The sequence below is a fragment of the Trachurus japonicus genome, chromosome 24 (genome assembly GCF_045865225.1).
Source record: "Trachurus japonicus isolate A0001 chromosome 24, Traja_1.0".
Taxonomy (NCBI): Eukaryota; Metazoa; Chordata; class Actinopteri; order Carangiformes; family Carangidae; genus Trachurus; species Trachurus japonicus.
The window spans coordinates 20,220,601-20,239,916 of record NC_140930.1 but is presented as its reverse complement, the minus strand read 5'-3'; the positions used below and the strand labels follow the sequence as shown (position 1 = coordinate 20,239,916).

At 41.1% G+C, this 19,316-nt stretch overlaps 1 protein-coding gene across 3 annotated transcripts; it reads left to right on the top strand.

The window, feature by feature from the left end:
* Positions 1-5,288: 5,288 nt before the first annotated feature.
* On the top strand, positions 5,289-16,759 carry lbr (lamin B receptor). 3 transcript variants are annotated; one of them, XM_085770159.1, is made up of 14 exons: positions 5,289-5,421; positions 10,017-10,191; positions 10,295-10,510; positions 11,380-11,478; positions 11,622-11,796; positions 12,186-12,382; positions 13,082-13,136; positions 13,543-13,737; positions 13,867-13,970; positions 14,877-15,002; positions 15,109-15,277; positions 15,490-15,570; positions 16,007-16,129; positions 16,521-16,759. In XM_085770159.1, exons 2-14 carry the CDS (start codon positions 10,021-10,023, stop codon positions 16,679-16,681), a joined length of 1,872 nt encoding a protein of 623 aa, XP_085626285.1. In that variant the 5' UTR covers positions 5,289-5,421; positions 10,017-10,020; the 3' UTR covers positions 16,682-16,759. The 3 variants fall into 3 exon arrangements, with proteins under 3 accessions (XP_085626285.1, XP_085626283.1, XP_085626284.1); XM_085770157.1 differs by having other exon boundaries at positions 11,610-11,796; XM_085770158.1 differs by lacking the exon at positions 5,289-5,421 and adding an exon at positions 7,417-7,505 and having other exon boundaries at positions 11,610-11,796.
* Positions 16,760-19,316: the final 2,557 nt, after the last annotated feature.

Below are 19,316 nucleotides of genomic sequence, written 5' to 3'. Positions count from 1 at the left end.
TGAGAAATGGTTGCCACTGGTTACCACCCATGTCTTTTCAACCAGTTACTACTGTTAGGATCAGATTTTAGAGTTGCCATGCATTAACTGAGATTACCCCGATGACATCACCATAAAGCCCTGTTCACACCTGGCATCAACAACTGTCTCCACATGTGACCAGTTATGATGATGATCTCATTCCCTGCTCCATTATGCAAATACACATGGGTGTGGTTTTTAGCCAATTACAGAGCAGGGCAGGGTGCAGAGAATATTCGTAGTATAGTGTCTGAGCGATGGTATCTCAAATGTGTCCTCTCGGGTGTGGGTTAGTGAGTGCTGTCCACTTCTGATGGAACCACCTGAGATGGATGTTAATATGAGGTCTGAACAGGGTCTGAGACATCACGAGGGCTATTATCACTAGCTCTAACTTTATTCAACAGGTCTCCAAAAGCTGAGTAGTACTCCACATATAGTCTGATTACTGATGTGTAAAATATATAAAAGTGCCCCTTCGAATTACTGTTAGGAGAATTAGCTACTGCTTTACCATCATGCATAGCTTTTAAACCTGGTGTCCTACCAAAAAGGTTTGTAAATCAGGGGCTGTCTGTGGCTCATACCACACAGCTGTTCAAGGGCTTGGATGTTATAGCTTTATTATGAAAATCATACACTGAGAATATAGTTTCCCCTCAGTTCATGTCATTTGCTTGAGTTTGGGTCAAATTTGTTTAAAAAAAAAAGACAAACAAACAAAAAAAGATACTGTGTTTAAAAAGAAATTCCAGTTAAGACTAATAGATGCTACAGTCCTTTACTGGTTTACTTCATGCTCCAACTCTCTGTCGATATAAAGTTGTGTCATCTTCTCATCCAACCTTTTTAAATGGAAACACACAAGCCAAGAAGGCTCCCTGTCCTGAGTGTTTACACAGCATCAATTGCACTTTAAGACAAAAAAAAAACAAAACCCACAGAGCAAAACCAACATCCTCTGACTACAGTTGCTTAAAAGCCTCTGTCGCCAATAGTGGGGGCTATCTCACCAAAGGATTCAAGCCGGCAGTCTCCTGCTAAAACATGATCACTCTCAACAAAGTCGCCTTTTCTTATTTTTGTATCATTGTCAAGAGATATTTAAAAAAAAAAAAAAACAGAAAGATGTCCATCTCTTTATTCAGTCCTCCAGACACGATGGCGGGTGAAATGTTTGGATGGAGAGAAGTTTTTCTTTGTGAAGCTATGTAGTCTGTGCCTTGTTCTGAAGTTGCATTTATATGTCAAAGATATAAAGATGACTAGTAATAATATCTAGGGACTGTAATTCTGATCACATGCAGTTGTTATTTTGTTTTGTCTTTTTTCTTTTTTTTCCATCATGATCATTTTATTTTGAAGGGCGAGTTAAATGACCTTGGTACTGTTCCCCACCAGGAAAACATCTTTGCACCAAGATCTTCTTTGTTGGTTTGTTTTTTTACATACATGTGCTTTCTTTCTACACAGTTGCGAGGTTGCTTTTCTTACAGCTCAAAAGTACAATCAAACCTTTCAGAGATGAGGGTAATAAGGGTTCAAAGGTGATCTTTGCTCTCAGATGATTTTTTCCTAAACCTCAAAAAATCCCTGTTTGGAGGTCCCGATGAATCGGCTGCAGTGTTCTGTGTTCCCTCATTGCCATTTAAATGTCACAGAGACTGTTTGTGTTTCAGCAGCTAATCTTTCTTTTGAACACTTGGAAATCTCTTGAGAAAAAAAAAACTCTTCTTGTCAACTCCGTGTTAATGTGAGATTGCTGATGGAAACATTTATCTATGTTGGTGAACCCCAGTTTATCTGCTGAAGGAACCGAAAAGGAATTGTGAATTTTTGCGGGAATATTTGCAGGGATGAATTTTGGCTGAAGCAAGTTTCATTGGATGGGTTTCCAGACGTATTCTTTTATCATCTACATTGTACCATACTGTTCTCACGTTAATTAGTCTTTCTTACATGCTAACATATTGTTTTGTTTGAGCAAATTAAATAAAAATTGCAATATAAGACTAGAAGTTGTATCTTTTTTTAAATGATGGTGACTGTTTTGAACTTTGATTAACTACCAGTTATTAGTCCTTTTTCATTATCAACTGTACATGACGTGGCTCAGACCAGCCTTGTTGTGACATCACAAAGTTACAGAAGCCCTGTCGGCTGGTTTTAGGGCTCAGTTTGTGAATGCTGTGTGAATTTGAACTGAGGCTTTGATACTTTAACAGTGCCATGATATAACCTGGGGCTGCTTTGTGATCAAGAAATACAGTAAGAAGACATGGACATCTTATACAATATAGGACCTTTAAGTTTAGGTTAATGGCTTGTTGGCTCCCTGGTGTGTGTCTTTACGGTAGGTCAACCACAGTCTCACAGCCCCATTAACTGTGACAGCATGTCTGACTGAGCCTTGTGCTCACGCTCAGCGGAGGAGAACAGGAAGAGAAAGACTAGCTGAAAATGAGCGCCTAAAACTTTTTTCTTCAAGCCCACACACTGTGTGCCTTCTCCGCTGTCTGTAAACTGAGCTGAATTTTTGAGTTTTGACAAAATCAGGGTGTTTTCTCTCCTTTCCTCTTGTTATTTTGTTGTTCTTTCTCCAGATCATGCTCACCTGTTCACCAAGAGCAGTTTGTTTTTGACAGTTCACAAAACTCATTGGCTTTGGTTATGTATGACATATAGGCTAAGAGAAACAGGTTGAGCAATAGGGGGAGATGTGGAAAAGATATGTTGAAAGCAGTAGCACATTTCAATTTTTTTTATTTATTTATTGCTTTGAAAGACATTTGATTATACCAAATTCAATTACATATATTTCTCTTTGATTTTATTAAAGTTTGATCAATCAAAAGACAGACTGTCCCAAGTATAGCATGTGTGACTTTGACTTGATAGTTAACTTATATGTCAGGAGCTTTATAACAATCCCATGGCACAAAATAAAAACTTATGGTTTACAAGAGGAAACCTTGAAAATTCCCACACTTTATTGGTTGGGGGAAAAAAGTTTGTGCAGCTTCACGTTACAACACTGTACAACACTTCCTGTGGGCGGAGGATGAACAGCTCTAGCAGTACTCCTGCAGTTCATCTGAGGTTTTGTTCGACTTGCAGCCAAAGAGGGGTTTGCGCTGTTGCAAAAGCCGCGCTACGACAGGAAAACACCCTGAGCTGCAGAAAAAAAGTAAGACAAGGAAGCTGAGAGAGTGTTGATGCTGTTATTGGATTGGTTCATTTAAATTTTCAAAATCACTTTTCTTCCTCTTGTTGTGTTAAGACGCATACGGTATAACTGACAGTTGTGAATAGTGTGTCAACAGTCAGGTCTCCCAGGCGTGTGTGCTTATGCAAATACAAGGCTAACAGCTGTTATTGACTGTCCTCTATACAAACTTTATGTCTGAGTGACTTCACAAGCTGAAGGTATGGGATGATGCACTTTGGTATAACACTAACAAACCAACTGAATGGTTTAAAGATGATCAGTAAGTGCTCATATTAAAAAAAAACAGGGCATTTTTAAAAATAATTTTGCTCAAGAGGGTCACAAACACTCAGGAAGGAGACCTAATCAAAATTAACCTTGATAATACGATATTGGCACAATCATGTGTAGTCTGCTAACCATGTTTTTGTGGTATTGGTGACATGTATTATGAGGATGAAATGACTTCCACATTTCAAGTTTCACTTACCATGCATGGTTTCCAAGCATGAGGACAGACAGCTGTTAATGATGCACAGCATTAATGGGAATGCTTATTACAGCTTGTCCGCAAAAACATATACATAGCAAAATGAATCCAGCTGACTTAGGTGACATAGTGCTTGTTTTTTTTTTGTTTTCTTTGGCTAAATCTGACCACATCTGGACCAATTCTGGTGCACACTAAGAACATTTTCGGGTTGTCAGTTAATACTGGGTCCAGAATGAATACCTCCCTGCCGGGGATCTACAACCAACTGTGTTTTCGCAGGGCCACCAACATCGAACCCTCATCACCCCTCCTGTCGTCTGGGAAAAGGTACCTATGGGAGCCTCCATTCAAGATGCAACAGGATGCTCAACCCACAGGCGATGAGGATTATTGATGGACTGTGTCCCCTCCCGCTGCTTGGCCCCACCTCTGATCTGAGCTGTGAGGATCTCAGTCCACTACACTGTCTAGCACTTTAAAACACTATGCTGCTACTTGCAAAACTGATTTTTTTTTTTTGCAATAGCACTGTCCTGACTATGTGCTGCCATGTAAATGATAATGCACTCTAGTAGGCCAACTTTACACACTGTGCTTAGACTCCAACTTTATGTTCTTATGTTGCTTTGCTATTGTTTGTGGCGCTGGTAGCCTACCTGCTGGGGGGACAGTATTTAATTTTTTATCTAGGCCTACGTTTCTGCACGAGAAATGACAAAGTAAAGAAATCTTGATCTTGATCTATAGCTGAAGTAGCTATATGGGCCAGACTCAGACGGAGGACCCGTTTGAGGAAAGAAGTTTGATTGTCTGTGCCTAAAAATACACTCTCTTCTGTTCTGTGTGGTAATCTTTGGGGCAACTTAATAGAGTAAGAATGGATGTAAACAAACAAGTAAGTATTTTTTTATTTACCTTTTACAGAGAGGAATCTCAAAGTGCTTCACAGGTTGAGGTACATAGAGGTAAAACATAGCAAATACAAAGAATATACAAAACACAGAATACAAATAGGCTATAAAAAATACAGTAGCCTAAAATAAAAACTACAAAAAAAAACCAACAACTAAACTCATTATGCGCATTTCAGTATTAATTATTGCATTATCATATTTTGTTATTTTCATTCTTAATTATGAATGATAAACATTAATAGCCTATATCCTATACCTACATCACATTACATACACACACACACAAAAAAATATCTATGTAGGCTATATAATCTGTATAGGCTAACATGTACAATAATATACTTCATATTTTAATGTGATGACTTTTGTTAAGTAGCATGTAAGAGACTGGATTTCCCCCGGGGTGATAAAGTAAAGTATCTGTCTCTATTTATAAGTCTCTGCCCTGTGCGCTATGTGCCTACCATTTTGTCTGACGGTAATTTGACACCGGTAAACAAAGTAGTCGTGACTCCTTTCAAACCAATCCTGACCGAGCTAAAATCCACCAACAACCAATGAGATTGCAGAACAGTTTGAAATGAACGCTGCGCTATCCAATCAGCAGCCTTCGCGCCTTCCTCGTCACTGGTGGATTTTGCTCAGAGAGGGAGGGAGAACCAGCTCTACGTCAAGCCTTAGCAGAGTCCGATTTAAATTATTGAGTAAAATTTGGATTATTTCTCATAATTTGAAGGGATATATTGTCCCTTTTACGCACTCGGGATTGTTTACGCCACACACAGGTAAGTGCATCGGTCAAACGCCTGTGTTTATGATGCAAAAGAGCAAATCGCTTTATGTTTCTCTTTGTTAGGAAACTGGTGCTTAGCCAAAGCTAACTCAAGCTGGTGAATAACGGTGCTGTAGGCTCCGACTATTTCCTGGAATCTCAACTAGTATAGTGAAGCAACTTTTCCCCTTCATGTCTCATGATTTTATCAGAAATGCATGTTATGGCTGACTGCTTTAAATTAGTTGCGATGTTAAATGTGCGGTTGGGCGTGTTATTCGTCAACATTCATGAAATGATAGGCAACCGAACCAACTCTAAACTCGACGGTGCAAGTCTCGTTAATCAAGTCCGTCTTTATTAGACTGTATCGCTAACATTAGCCCGGTCACTTCTGCAGTTGCCGCCGCACTATAACTTTAAAACTGTTTTGCAGGGATACAGTCGCCAAATCCAATGTTGCCGTACTTATTCATTTGTGCTCATGGGTGGATTCGTTGGCGGATGTGTTTGGTTTCTTCCCCAACGTTTGAATGCATGACGTTTTCCCTCCTCGGGAGTTAACAACGCTAGCGTTAGTTAAGTTAAAGAAACAGCTCTTGCACATTATAACTGGATTGTGTGGCAGCGAATATGTCGCTATTCTGAAGCGTAAACCACAGCTGCAGCCGCGTGTTTGTCAAGCAGGGACATATTGTAACTTTATAAGACGTTAAAGAGTGAAAGGTTACTGGTCCAGGAAGCGGCTGTGTGCAGAGACGTTAGGACTTTGGCTCTGCGCTCTGCCTCTGCCGGGAGCAACCGTTAGGTTAGGAATTTGAAAAATAGCAAAAAAACCAGTTAGTCCTCATCCCAACGGCTCCTTTTGTTATGTGATAAAACTACACGAAAACCTCCGGTATAACATAAAACTAATTTTTGTGTAACTTATCGACGTTTGTTTTCCACCGTACAAAGGGGTCATTGTTGCCCCGTGTGGCCAGTGAGGTAAACTACGCCGACGTCAACTGCGACTGTCGCTAACCGTCAAGTGTCCGCGAAGGCTGAGCCACAGCGAAGGAGACACAACACCGGCATAACGTTACACACTGTCTGAGTCAAGCGACAGACACATGAGCCCCATGCTTAACGGGGGTGTTTTAGCCTATATGGTAACAGTTTTATTGCTTATCGTTTACTTGCAAGAATAAGAAAGATGGATGTTCGTCGAGTTAACTTCCTCAACCCCCAGCACTTCTAAATGGAAGTCTAGGGGTGTCTCAGCCACAGTGTGGGGGGCAGTTCCCAACGAGACTAGACTATATAGTGTAATAATCCAGTGCGATATGAGATATTTGCATTATTTCATATAATAAAGCAAGGCTCCAGCTTTTTTTATTTTTCTAGGAGCACAGTGGCCCTTAACCTAAAGATTTAGGAGCACAAGCAGAACATTTAGGGGCGCACACCCTAAATCAACTTGCAAAGCAAATATTCACATTTCCTTTTCATTCATGATCCTCACACACATTGCCCTGTAATGACAAATTATAGATTCTCTGAGTTGTCCCTTCCACGTTTCACCAGTGTTAAGAGAAAACATGTTTTAAAAAAGAAATAACTTTTATTGGTTGCACATGTGCAAGTAGATGCAAAATTAACTTGCGCTGTCTCAAATTTTGGGGGCAAAATTTTCCCATTTAGTGGCAGTCTGGAGCCCTGTAAAGTTTGTGTTATAGTGAGTTATGCACATTTTTTTTGCAAACTCAAGGAAACCCTGCTGATTGTTTTACTCCTAGGAAAGTTAGCCTAAATAAAGCATTCTGTTGTGTTAACAAAACATGTTATCGTCTCTGTGGTGGGAGGTTCACACGTTGCATTTCAAAGGGACTGCATACCAGTTTGAGCTTCATAGAAGTTTTCAGTACAAAGAGGGGGAGGTCTGCCTACTGCCTGACTTCTGTGTGTAAAACCCCACCCACGCTAGGGCCGGATCCTGTCATCAGTTGAGCCAGAGGTCTGAGTGGAAACTCTCATCACGATTCAGTCCTGACTTTCACACATATGGAACTCGGCAGACGAGCCAGGAGAGCAGCACAGGGACTTACTGTACGCTGGGTGTGTCTTACTGAGGTGGTTCCCCCTCAGATGTTTTGGATTTTTGTGCTTTTCAGGATTGTATCAGTTACTGGTGGACTTGGGGTTGGCTGCATATGTCTGACTTTACCTGCCTGTCTGTAAACCTGGTGAGCCCACTCCGTATGGATCATTTTTGGCTGTAAATCAGTGTGTTTACAGAGGTTTATAAGGCTTAGAGATTGATGCAAACATCAGATTGGTTTGTACAGCCAAGTGGTTTTGTAGTAAATAAACTCATTGTCAGCTTTAGCATTAAAGGCTTCTTTGAGCTTACTTTCCATCAAATGCACAATGAAGGAGAAAAAACACATCCCACACAACTAATCCTAATCTTAAGTATTTTCTGTGTGCTGCCTATCATTTACTGAAGCATGATGCTGTGTTGACAGCTGGAATTTTAATTAGCATGCCTGCTGACAGGGGGTTGTCAGTGTGGCATGTCATGGTTTCTTCTCCTGAATATTTTTCCATCTCCAGAAAACTCATTTTATTGTTAATAAGTGCTACTAATCAAACATGTTATCAGGCTTCATTTGCGTTTTCTTGCTAACAGTGGTATAATCAGATGGGCAACAGAAAAATGCATATGTGTCCATTTATCTATATCTTATTTTTGTGAATGAGCTGTGTTTAACACAAAACTAAGTTTGGGTTGACTTGATGTTATTACCTTTCAGCTGGCAGTTATTTATATGTCGGTTTCTCCAGAGTTCACATCAATCCACAGAACCTTTACAATAGTCAAACTGACTAGCTCTTATCACCATTTTAGTGGCCCAGTTAAATTTTATAGCTGCTCTCAAACTGGCTGAAGAGTTGGCAAACTTCACAGCCACAACCACAGAGGATAGTGTCATGTGTACAGGAGCTGGTGTAAAAGCCCCTGCCTGGTTGGCTGTGACTTGAATGGCCCAACGCTTTCAGACAGCTTTGGGTAAACCTAGCAGGGACAGACCTGTCAGCAGTTCTGCAGCAGTGTGGTGGTTTTCTAGACACTGAGGCTCCCTGGTCACTAATGTTCCATAATGCTGACCTTGCCTGGCCCACCTCTTTGTCTGCAGCGGTGCGCAGTAGTACAAGGATTTTGCCATTCTAAAGTGTTAGCTGGTGTAGGATGTTCAGCCTCTCAAAATGTTTGAATGGTTTCAAAGTTGTGAATCAAGATGATGAGCAGTTTGAGCACCACAGACACTGTCTGTCAACCTAAAAACAAACAGAACAGACACAAGTAGTGGTTGATGCTGTAGTTTATCTCATATTTGTTTTAACTGGTATTAATGAAGCAGAGACAGATTATTGATTAACCTTCAAAGCATAAATCACATCACCCATTCAAGCTTCATAAAACAGCCTGTGTTAAAGTAAAATATTACAGAACTGAATTTATCATGCAAAACAACACAGTGTATTCATCAGCCCTGAATGTACAGGAAACTGTGTAATCAAGAGTAGATTTCCCAAAGAGAAAACAAAAAAAAACAAAAGGTGTCCATTTCAAAATAAACATCAAAATATGGAACCACAAAGAAGAGCAAATAAGCAAATTAATAGAACAAATTTCAAAAAAGAGACATTTAAAATTAAAAATACAAATAACAAGGGCACCAAAGGGTAAACAAAGGTGTATGTAGTACTGGGTTTCTGACTTTGAACATCTTTGAAACAGGTTAAGATAAAGATAAATATTTATTTAAATAATGTTGGGAGACGGTATGATTTCCCCATGCTGCACCACATGTTAACTCACTTTCACATATAAACAAACAACTAGAGTAGGTGCAGCTGACTTTTTTCTGTAGTGTTGTGTGTTTCTCTCTGGGATTTTGGCAGTGTGTTGTGTTTTGGCCAGAGCAGCTCACTCATCTCTGGCCATGCTGTGATCATAATCGGTACCTTGTTTTTCTCATCTGCTCATTTTTCCTGTTTTTAGCTCAGAGAAAGATATGAAGCCCTGTCTTCTGTATGGGCTCACCCGACCCCTGTCCTGTGTCTGAGATTTTGAGATGCCACCATTGTCGCTCAAGCAAATTGTTGGTTTGAGATCATGTTGTAGTGGACTTTATAGAGTATTCAGTATTGTATCGTGATTTTGCTAGAAATAAACTCTAGTTTAGGAGAGGTGTATGAAAGACCCAATCAGTACTGTGTTATCTGCCCGTCCTGGGTGAGGGATCCCTCCTCTGTTGCTCACCCTGAGGTTTCTCCAATTTTTCCCTGTTAAAAGGGTTTTCCATGGAGTTTTTCCTCAGTCGATGTGAGGGTCTAAGGGCAGAGGATGTTGTTGTGATGCCATGTAAAGCCCTTTGAGACAAACTGTTTGTAAAAACAGGCTATACAAATAAAATTGCCTTGCCTTATCTCTCCTTTCCCCTGTCTCCTCTCCCTGTTCTTTTCTCTCATTTCTGTCTATTCTTGTTTCTTTTCCCTCCTACACTCTTTATACTTTCTTCTGCTCTTACTCATAACCTCCTGTGTTTCACTGTCCCTCAGGTCAATGAAGATGCCTGTGGTGAAGTACCAGAGAGGGGACAAGGTGATGGGCCGCTGGCCCGGCAGCAGCCTGTACTATGAGGTTCAGGTGCTGAGCTTCGACACCAAAAATCAGCTCTACACAGTCATCTACAAGGACGGGACTGAGCTGGAGCTCAAGGAGCAGGACATCAAGGTAGAGCCACAGAGATTCTGACGGCCTGAACTTCACTGTCCTGTTTCTTTCTCACCTCTCACTTCTGTGTTTGATTACTTTCAATTGCTTTTTTCTCCTTCAGAGTGCTGCTGGTTTTCAGACCCGCTCCCGTTCCCGCTCTCGTTCTCGATCACCAGGCCGTCGTCGCAGCCGCTCACGCTCTCCAGCAAGAACAACACGGCGCTCGTCGTCTCGAACAGCGGCAGCTGTTGCTGCTGCAGCCATAACAGACAGCGCACCAGCCTCTCGTAGAGACTCGAGGTTGAGGGATAACGTGGAAGTCACGCTCACCCCCCTGGTAATTGCCACTACTCATTCTCTTATTATAGCAGTTGAGGTAATGGAGGAGGTGATGTAGAAAAAGGAGTGGGATGTCATCAGTGTGTATTTGCACTTTTATTTATGTGTGGGTGTGGGTAATATCACCATAAGCCTACTGTAGATGATGTAACAACCAGTTTCTTGTTATGTCGAGAGACCCACTAACACAGCTTTTGTTGGCAATGGATGTTTTAATCTGATTTCACACCAAGGTCCAGTGACTCTGTCTGCAGTAGACAGATGTTATAATGCTTCAGAGCACAGACCTGTCCGTTGCCCATGTTATGCTTAACCACAAATGGTATCAGTTGTGCTGAGCTCTGGTATTAAAGTGTGAGTTTTTTAAAACATACAATCACTGATCGAATCATCTTGCACAAAAAGCCATGATACTTTTCAGGAGCATCAACCCAGAGATAAAATGTGAAGGATCAGTCTTACAGTTAACACAGTTGCTGGCAGTTAATTTCTCCACACCATAGTCCGTACACTGCCTGTGTCAGTGCATGTGATTCCACATGGGTCAGTTAGCTTTTATAGGTGAGTGTAACTACATTTAAAAACCTTTCTCTGATTTCAGTTGAAAAGAGGAATTGATCAGCTACAACCAAAAACAGATAGTACGATGAAATGACTTTAGGGAGGTGTACAGTTTTCTGGAAAGATCCAACAATTATCAATTGTCCTAAGTCACTAGTAACTTGTTGTGGGGCCTGTCACTTTTTGTCTTTGATTTTGAATTTTGAGCATAACACAGTCACATTACCTGTGTGTGGTACTCACATTATCGCACCTTTTTTTTTATTTTCATCTCTATCAATCTCCCCTCCACTGTTTGATGGGCAGGACCAGACAAAGGCAGCCGAGAACAACAGCAACAATAAACATGAAAATCTAGAGGGGAAACAGAAAGAGGAGAACAACACAGCTAACAAAGTGAATGAGGTGAGTTTTATCTTTGATCTGTGTGGAAAATGTTTGAGAACTTTGATGAAGTCGCGACTCCACCTCTTGTGCAACTTCTGAGTTTGATTTGCATGTTTGTTTGTTTTTTTTAATTACTCAAAATCCAAAAGTCTGAGGCAAAGGTGGAGGCGGATCCCGAGAAGAACCAGAGCCGTTACAATCTGCGCCGCAGGAAGGACGACGGAGCCACCAGAGAAGTCGCAGCCAAACCAGAACAGCTGGAGGAGGAGGTGGCCAAGAAGGCAGCGGCTCCTGCTGCCAGCCTCTCCACCCCACTTGACTTTGGAGGAAAGATAGGTGGGTGATGGGATGTAGCTCTGTCATATGCAGCTGGTAGCTTAGGGAGCAAAGTCTTGCAAAATGTAATTACTGGCCAGATGGATTAATCTCTGTGTATGTGTAAATCCACTGCTGTGAAAGCGCACAGAAGTGTAATTAGTCACATTCCAGTTAATTTATGTATGTTCACTTTTTCATTCAATCACTGGGAGAACTAGACAGACCAAACCTAAATTACTCAGAGAATGAAACACTGAGAGTCCAGCTTACACAGCGCTGGTTTTTAAAATGGTACAGAAAGTTTTGTTTTCTCTCCTTTTGGCCGTTATGCTTCAGCCTCACAATATGTGACCTGACCCGACTGACACCATCAGTGTTGTTGACACAGTGTGTTTTCCTCCCTTCAGGAGGCTACTTCTGGCTGCTCTTTCTGCCGGCCTGGGTTCTCTTCGTGGCTCTCCAGGTCAACCTGGACGACCCCAGCCTGACCAACTTCCCCCCTCCTCTGCCCCCCCTGGAAGCCTTCTGGGACGCCCAGGCCCTCGGCTTCGTCGTCCTCTGGATTGCGTTCCAGGCCGTGCTCTACACCCTGCCTGTTGGAAGGGTGAGTGAGATCTGTGTACACGTGGTTTCTATGACCCCCGTGCTGCTGCAGTCTGCATGTTCACATGGACCCCGTGCAGGTGTCTGTGTGTAGTGGGCTGCGTGTCCACACATGCATAACCCACTTTGTATCATGAATGTCCATGTGTGCTGTCAGCCTCAGTCCAAGAAAAAACTGGTCTTAAGTCATGTGGTAGCTGGTTGGCTCTGTGTACTCACTTTATAATTCTATGTGTACAAGAAAGACACATGTGAGTTGGCACATGACTGTCTGTGTAATGGCTCTGGCATGAGACACATATTGGATTAATGATCAGGACTGACAGCCAATGAGATACTCCACAGGGCTAGTGTTAGTTTACGTGAACTAAGGCTGAGATGACTCTTACTACTTTGATGAACCCTGTACGTACATGTGTGTTGAGTTTTTCAGTTGACGTTTTTTTCCTAATGTAGATGGAAAAACTGATGTGTGTCTTTCATCTCGAGTCTCAAAGAGTGTTGTTAATCTTTCCAAGAAAAACTCCCCCCTGTCCCTCTTGTTGGCTCGTTTGGAGCAGTCGCTCCTCTGCATTAATATGCTATTATCCACATGTTTAAGTATGCTTGTGTTAACTTGTGACTGAGAGACCCTCGGCCGCGTCATGACGTCTTTATCCAGTGATCCCATTAATCCCATTTCTTTTCCCTTTTCCTCTAGTTGAGCGAGGGCATGCCACTCAGGTCTGGAGAGAGGCTAAAGTACAGAACCAATGGTGAGTCTGTGTTAAGCATGCACTCCATTGGCAGGCTAATACAGTTGAATACAAAACTCATGTGTTAAAGAAGACCTAAGCGACGTTCAAGAAGATTACAGTTCTCAGTTTTTCAAACTTTGTCAGAGAAATGTTGATTTAAAATTCTGCTTACTGAAATGGCTGTAGTTTTTGGTGCTTGTGTCATATTTACAAGTGGGTCTGTAATTGTAGCCAACCCATAACTGAAACCCCTCTCTGTATATTATAGAACACCTCAATTTTACTAATAGATGCTGAAATGTACATAGTCTCATGTCTCATTGTACTCCGACATAAAAGCAGACTAAAAAGAAAAACAGTTTGTCTTTTGTCTTTCTTAGTCGTATCTCTTACCTCTGTCTCTCTCCTCTCTGTGTCCCAACAGGTTTCTTTGCTGTTGTGGTCAGTGCTGCAGCAGCAGCGTTGGCAGTGTATCAGGGTGTTGACCTCACCTACATCCACAGCCACTTCCTGCAGCTTGCCACCGCCACCTTTCTCATCTCCGTCCTGCTGAGCATCTACCTGTATGTCCGCTCTCGCTACGCTCCCACCGAGCAGCTGGCGCTGGGAGGAAACTCTGGTAGGCACAAAGATCCTGAGTCACTGACTCACCAACCACCCAAATTCTGTTTTGTCTCTATTTATATATTGAGGTCTGCTTTAAATATGCACTTTGTCTGATTTCTTCTCTTTCCCTCTGTTTCTCCAGGAAATGTGGTTTATGACTTTTTCAAAGGACGTGAACTGAACCCCCGCGTCAAAAACTTTGATCTGAAATTCTTCTGTGAGATGCGTCCTGGACTGATTGGCTGGGTGAGATTTCATAGGAAACCAAAATATTTGATTCAAACATATATTTACAAAGCACCTAAAGTAAGACCATGTTGCATGGTGGACTGATGCTAAAAAGGGGCAGGGCTGTTTGTGTTTGCAGTGCTCTGCTGCTTACTATAAAAGTGACAAGAACACAGACACCACAATCACACATGTAACAAAGTATCAGACATCTCAACCTGTGCAAACAATCCAAAGAGCGACAAGTTAACAAATGTGATGGAGAACACCCACATGACAGCGTGTCCTCAAATATAAATCAAAGAGGTTTGATGCTTTTTGTGACACTTTTTTTGACAAGGAAGTTTTAGGCAACGTTTTTTTTTTCGTTTGCTTTATCTCTTTAACTGACTTGGGTATCAATGCGTCAAACATTTTTATGCAAACAAACGTGTTCACACAACAAACATTAACCTTTCATTTTGGAAATGTATCTATAATCTGCCATAGTGGAGCTGATGAGAAATGGCTTTTGATTTGTTTCAAGGCAGTCTATCATGTTCAGCACACTGCACTACAGGTTTAGCCTCAGACATTTACTTTAATTTAGTTTATTTGATAGGGACAATTCACATAGTAACACTTTCACTCGTTACAAACAAATCAATGTGACTGATGTTCTGCATACAGAGATTATAACTAATGCTAGTTTCCAACTCATGTGGCATTAACTCACTGACCACATTGATATTTTAGAAAGCATTGATTCTAATGTCTGTTTGCTGCAGAGGTTATGTTAAATTTTCACTTCACCAGTCAACAAAACAAGTTGCTGGCCCAGTACTGTTCTAACCTATACACCTGTACCTCCTCAGACTGATACTCACTGTTGTCCTTAATCAGAATTCATACTGACGATTGATGGTTTCCTCTCTGATTGTTCAGTGTTTGATCAACTTTGCGATGGCGCTGGCTGAGATGAAGCAACACAATCTGGATGCTCCATCAAACAGCATGATCCTTGTGAACCTCTTTCAGCTGCTCTACGTGGTGGACGGCCTCTGGAACGAGGTAACAGAGCTCAGGGCCAAACATTTCCTCAAAGGGAGTTAGATGAAATGAAATAATGCTCAGTATAAAAGCTATGAAGAGACTGAATGTGTGCCTTTCCCTTTAGGAGGCCATTCTGACCACCATGGACCTGATGCACGACGGCTTTGGCTTCATGCTGGCTTTCGGTGATCTGGTGTGGGTTCCCTTCACCTACACCCTGCAGGCTTATTACTTGGTGGGCCATCCCAACCCCCTGAGCCTCCCAGCAGTCGCAGCCATCGTCACACTCAAACGTGAGTGGGATTTACAGATCAGCTGAATTCAGGATCTGGATTATTGAGTTTATGTATAGCTTCATGTGCTGGGCATCGTTGTTGCTTTATCTTCATGTCATGCCTTGACTCACAGGACTTAAAACTAAAGATCATTTTAGAGAAGTGATTATTGTTTCAAAATGGACGGGTGGTGTTTCTGATGTCTCTCTTGGTCTCTCTTTCTCTCTCAGTCGTTGGCTTCTACATCTTCAGGAAATCCAACTCTGAGAAGAACGCCTTCAGGAGGAACCCATCCGACCCAAGCCTCTCCTGTAAGTTCTCCTGCAGCCTTAGAGCTAATCATGTCGTTATGTGATTAGGTGACTCTTAACCCCGTGCACGTCTGTGTTCCAGCTCAGTAACTTTCATTTCAAAGGAAATGGCTAGTTGGTTAAAGCATTAGTAGTTTCCATTAGTAGTAGCTCTAAGTAACACTCAGGTTTGAAGTCTGTGTGTGAAACTGAGATTCTGTCACAAATCTAAGAATGAATGAGGTTCTGCTAATCGAACATTTACAGGTTCTGATGCTCCCAATAACTACAACACCTTCCAAAATACTGAGAATCAACCAAAACATGATGTTTGATAAACAGAAAAAATAGTCATACTTTTAATGTAAACGTATAAATAGTATAAACACTGTTTAATGATCAGACTGTTTGTTGGTCCTTCTTGTGAGTCTAACGTCCGACTGTCTGTTGTCTCCAGACCTGAAGACGATCCCCACGGCTACAGGGAAGAGTCTCCTGGTGTCCGGATGGTGGGGTGTGGTCCGTCACCCTAACTATCTGGGAGACCTCATCATGGCTCTGGCCTGGTCCCTACCCTGCGGTGAGTGGCACTTGATGCATTTTAGAGTAAGGAGTTTATTAGCAACCAGAGTATTCAAGGGTTTGGTAGCTGTTATCAGCAGCTGTAACCTCCTTCAAAAGCAGCATGTTGACAGAGAGGTGTGTGTATTTACTTTGTGATGTGATCATTGTGCAGATCATTGACTGTGTTACATGCACAAACTAAATATTCCTGTTTTGCCTTTACTTACCTAAATCTTTGTGCATTTAGATTATTCAGATACGTTGATGATTTTGCAATGAACCACCACAGATGCATATATTTATTCAACTCAACCAAAAAAACAAACTCTGGACTGAATAGATTAACTGCAAATAAACTAAGACGGCTTATTTTTCTTGTCCTGTCCTTTCACCACGTTGTTCTGCAGGCTTCAGCCACCTGCTGCCGTGGTACTACATGATCTACTTCATCATCCTGCTGGTGCACCGAGACTCGCGCGACATGAGCGAGTGCAGGAGGAAGTACGGCTCGGCGTGGGACGAGTACTGCCGGACTGTTCGCTACCGGATCATTCCCCGCGTCTACTGAGGAACCTGACGCCGGACGCTCGAGCTGAGGCCTTTAATTTTTTCACCCAGTATAATGGCTGTGAAGGCTCGAAAACAAGCAGAAAAACCCAAATGTGTACAGATTAGACAGACTGAATTGACTTTTAAACCACTTTTAACTTTTTCAAACTGACTTTTAAACCAAGAATTTTTTTAAACGGTCTGGATGTCTGGACTGACGAAGCTACAAGTTTTAGATGCGGAAAAAAGGACTGTTATTGTTATTATGGACTGTTTCAAGAATTTTTAAATTCTTTAAAAAAAAAAGAAGAAGAAGCTCTAAAATCTTACAAAACGGGGAAAACAAAATAAACGCCTCTGCTAGGAATGTCTTGTTAGGATGTATATTATTGTACATAAACATTTGTTTTGATACTCAAAGAATAACGCACCACTTGCATACTTTCTGCTAAGTTTTACTCTTTGCTCCCATATCCAGAATTACAATATCATCTTGACTCTTATGAATAATTGTTTGTACACCTTCCTACTATAATTTCCAGCTTGTTTATGTTGTGAAGGATGCTCCGTATTTTTTTCACTAAGCTGGACGGTAGGACTCATGTTCTTTCTCAGGACCCAGGATTTTGTAAGAAAGTTGAATTAGGAAAAATTTTGTCTTTAATATTTTTTTTGTATAGTTTTATAGATATCTAGTTTTGACTTGAGAGTGTAAAATTATCTTCAGAGGTTTCAAGGAAAATGCACTAATGCGTGAAGGCATTTTATATATTTTATTTTTCTTTCATCAGTTCCAAAGTGGATTCGATTTGGCTTTGCTACCTCAGGTTCACTCACTGTCCACTTCTCCTCTCTCCTCCGTGTCCTCTGGTCTCAGGCAGTGTGTGTAATTATGAGTGTGACGTCACTGCTGCAGGGAGGGAAAAGAGTTTGACTTGTTAATTATTTCACCGGTAATGTGAGCATCCATTATCCACACCCACATATGTGACATCTTTTTTCAAATGAAATCCCCCCCCCCGACTGATTTTTATTCTTGTCTCTATATCTGTCACTTCAATGATGAAACAATCTGTATCTCGTCCTGCTAGTTCCTGGAGCGTACTCCTCTGTATCATGAACTGGTTGTTAATTTCCCGCCACTGCGACATGAATTTGATTTAGTTTTTTGATGACATATTTAAGCTTTAACTACCCAGCTCATACGACACACACCGTTTTCATGAAGTTTAGACTGTGACAGCATGCAGGTCTGTTGACTGTTAGCTTTTACAAACCTGTACATTTGCGAGCGCCCCCCCCCCAAAAACAAAAAAAAACCTTTTCTGCCTGTGCAGCTGTAGATGAGTACATAAGTAGCAATATAGTATCATTATTTAGGTAGCATTTTTATGCTGTGCTGACTGAATACTCTGTAAATATATATTTTTTAATCATGTTAATTTGAGTAAAAGATGAAAGTAGTGATGTTTTCAGTAGATATTTAATGTTGCTTTTTATTTTTATTTTATTTTTTAAGTTAACTGCTCATTTTTGACCACTGTAGTTATGTTTACACCTAGGTTTGCCATGTTTGTGAGCAGTTCTTCAAAATGCATTACACATGTAGAATGGTCTGCCACCCTCAGTCATTTCCTAGCCACAGGAAAAAGGAAAAAAAACTAAAACATTTGCCATCATCCTGTTTACATCATTTTGGTGATGTGTTCTTTTTAATATGACGGTGGTGAACTTCTCTCTGGGGTTCAGCTGAGAGTCTGAGTGGAGAGCAATAATAAGTTGGATGTATTTTTGATATGACAACAGTGAATGAGAAGTGTTCGGTTCCATCAGGCTGTCAGTGAAGATGAATCAAATCTGCAGCAGTGGCTGGAAAAAAAAGGCTTATCTGTACAAATTTTGCAGCAAAAAAATAAAGATTTACAGTATTTCGTTTTCTGCTCTGTGTGGACTGTGTTTATTTGTTGACATATTAAGGAATTTATCATTGGAGACTTGACTGTACCCTCACTGAAAAGTGATTGCCTGTAGTGTAATGAGATGGTGATGGATGATGATTGGATGATTGCCACCTCAGAGCACTAACCTATCTCCATCTAGTGATCTGAGAGGTTTGTCCTGCAGAATATATAGTCAACCAGGACCAGACGTGACAACCCCACCGGTACAGCTGTGAAGAGGGCCAACAACACAAGGAGCGCTCTGACCTCCCAGGTGGCAGCATCTCCTGTTGTCGAGTAAAGGTGAGCCTCCTCCCAGCTGTCCTCACCACGCTGTACAAACAATGCATCCTGAGAAAATGGCCCCATTAATACTCCAAACCTGTGAAAACTGGAGCGTTGGCAAAGAATTCAATTTGTGATTTCATATTTTATTGCATTAATGAATTCTTTGGTTTTCCACTAAAAGTTACATTATTTGTTGTAGACATAATCCAATCCAACTTTATTTGTTAAGCACTTTAAAGCAGTGGACCAAAGTGCTGCACAGAATAATAAAAAGAGGACATCAAAAATAAAAGAATACAGTAACAGCTCACATAAGGCATAAAATTACATCTAAAATACAAAATTAAAAGATAGACAACATGAGTAAAAAATAAAAGACAATAATACAAAATAAAATCACTTATCAATTACTGATGTTACTATCTG

What these genes read in the sequence shown, in the direction of transcription:
- lbr (XM_085770157.1), top strand. Translation starts at nt 10,021, where the DNA reads ATGAAGATGCCTGTGGTGAAGTACCAGAGAGGGGACAAGGTGATGGGC. An exon ending in TGGACGGCCTCTGGAACGAG is followed by an intron (nt 15,003 to 15,108) that starts GTAACAGAGCTC and finishes CTTTCCCTTTAG; the next exon opens with GAGGCCATTCTGACCACCAT. An exon ending in AGCCATCGTCACACTCAAAC is followed by an intron (nt 15,278 to 15,489) that starts GTGAGTGGGATT and finishes TTTCTCTCTCAG; the next exon opens with TCGTTGGCTTCTACATCTTC.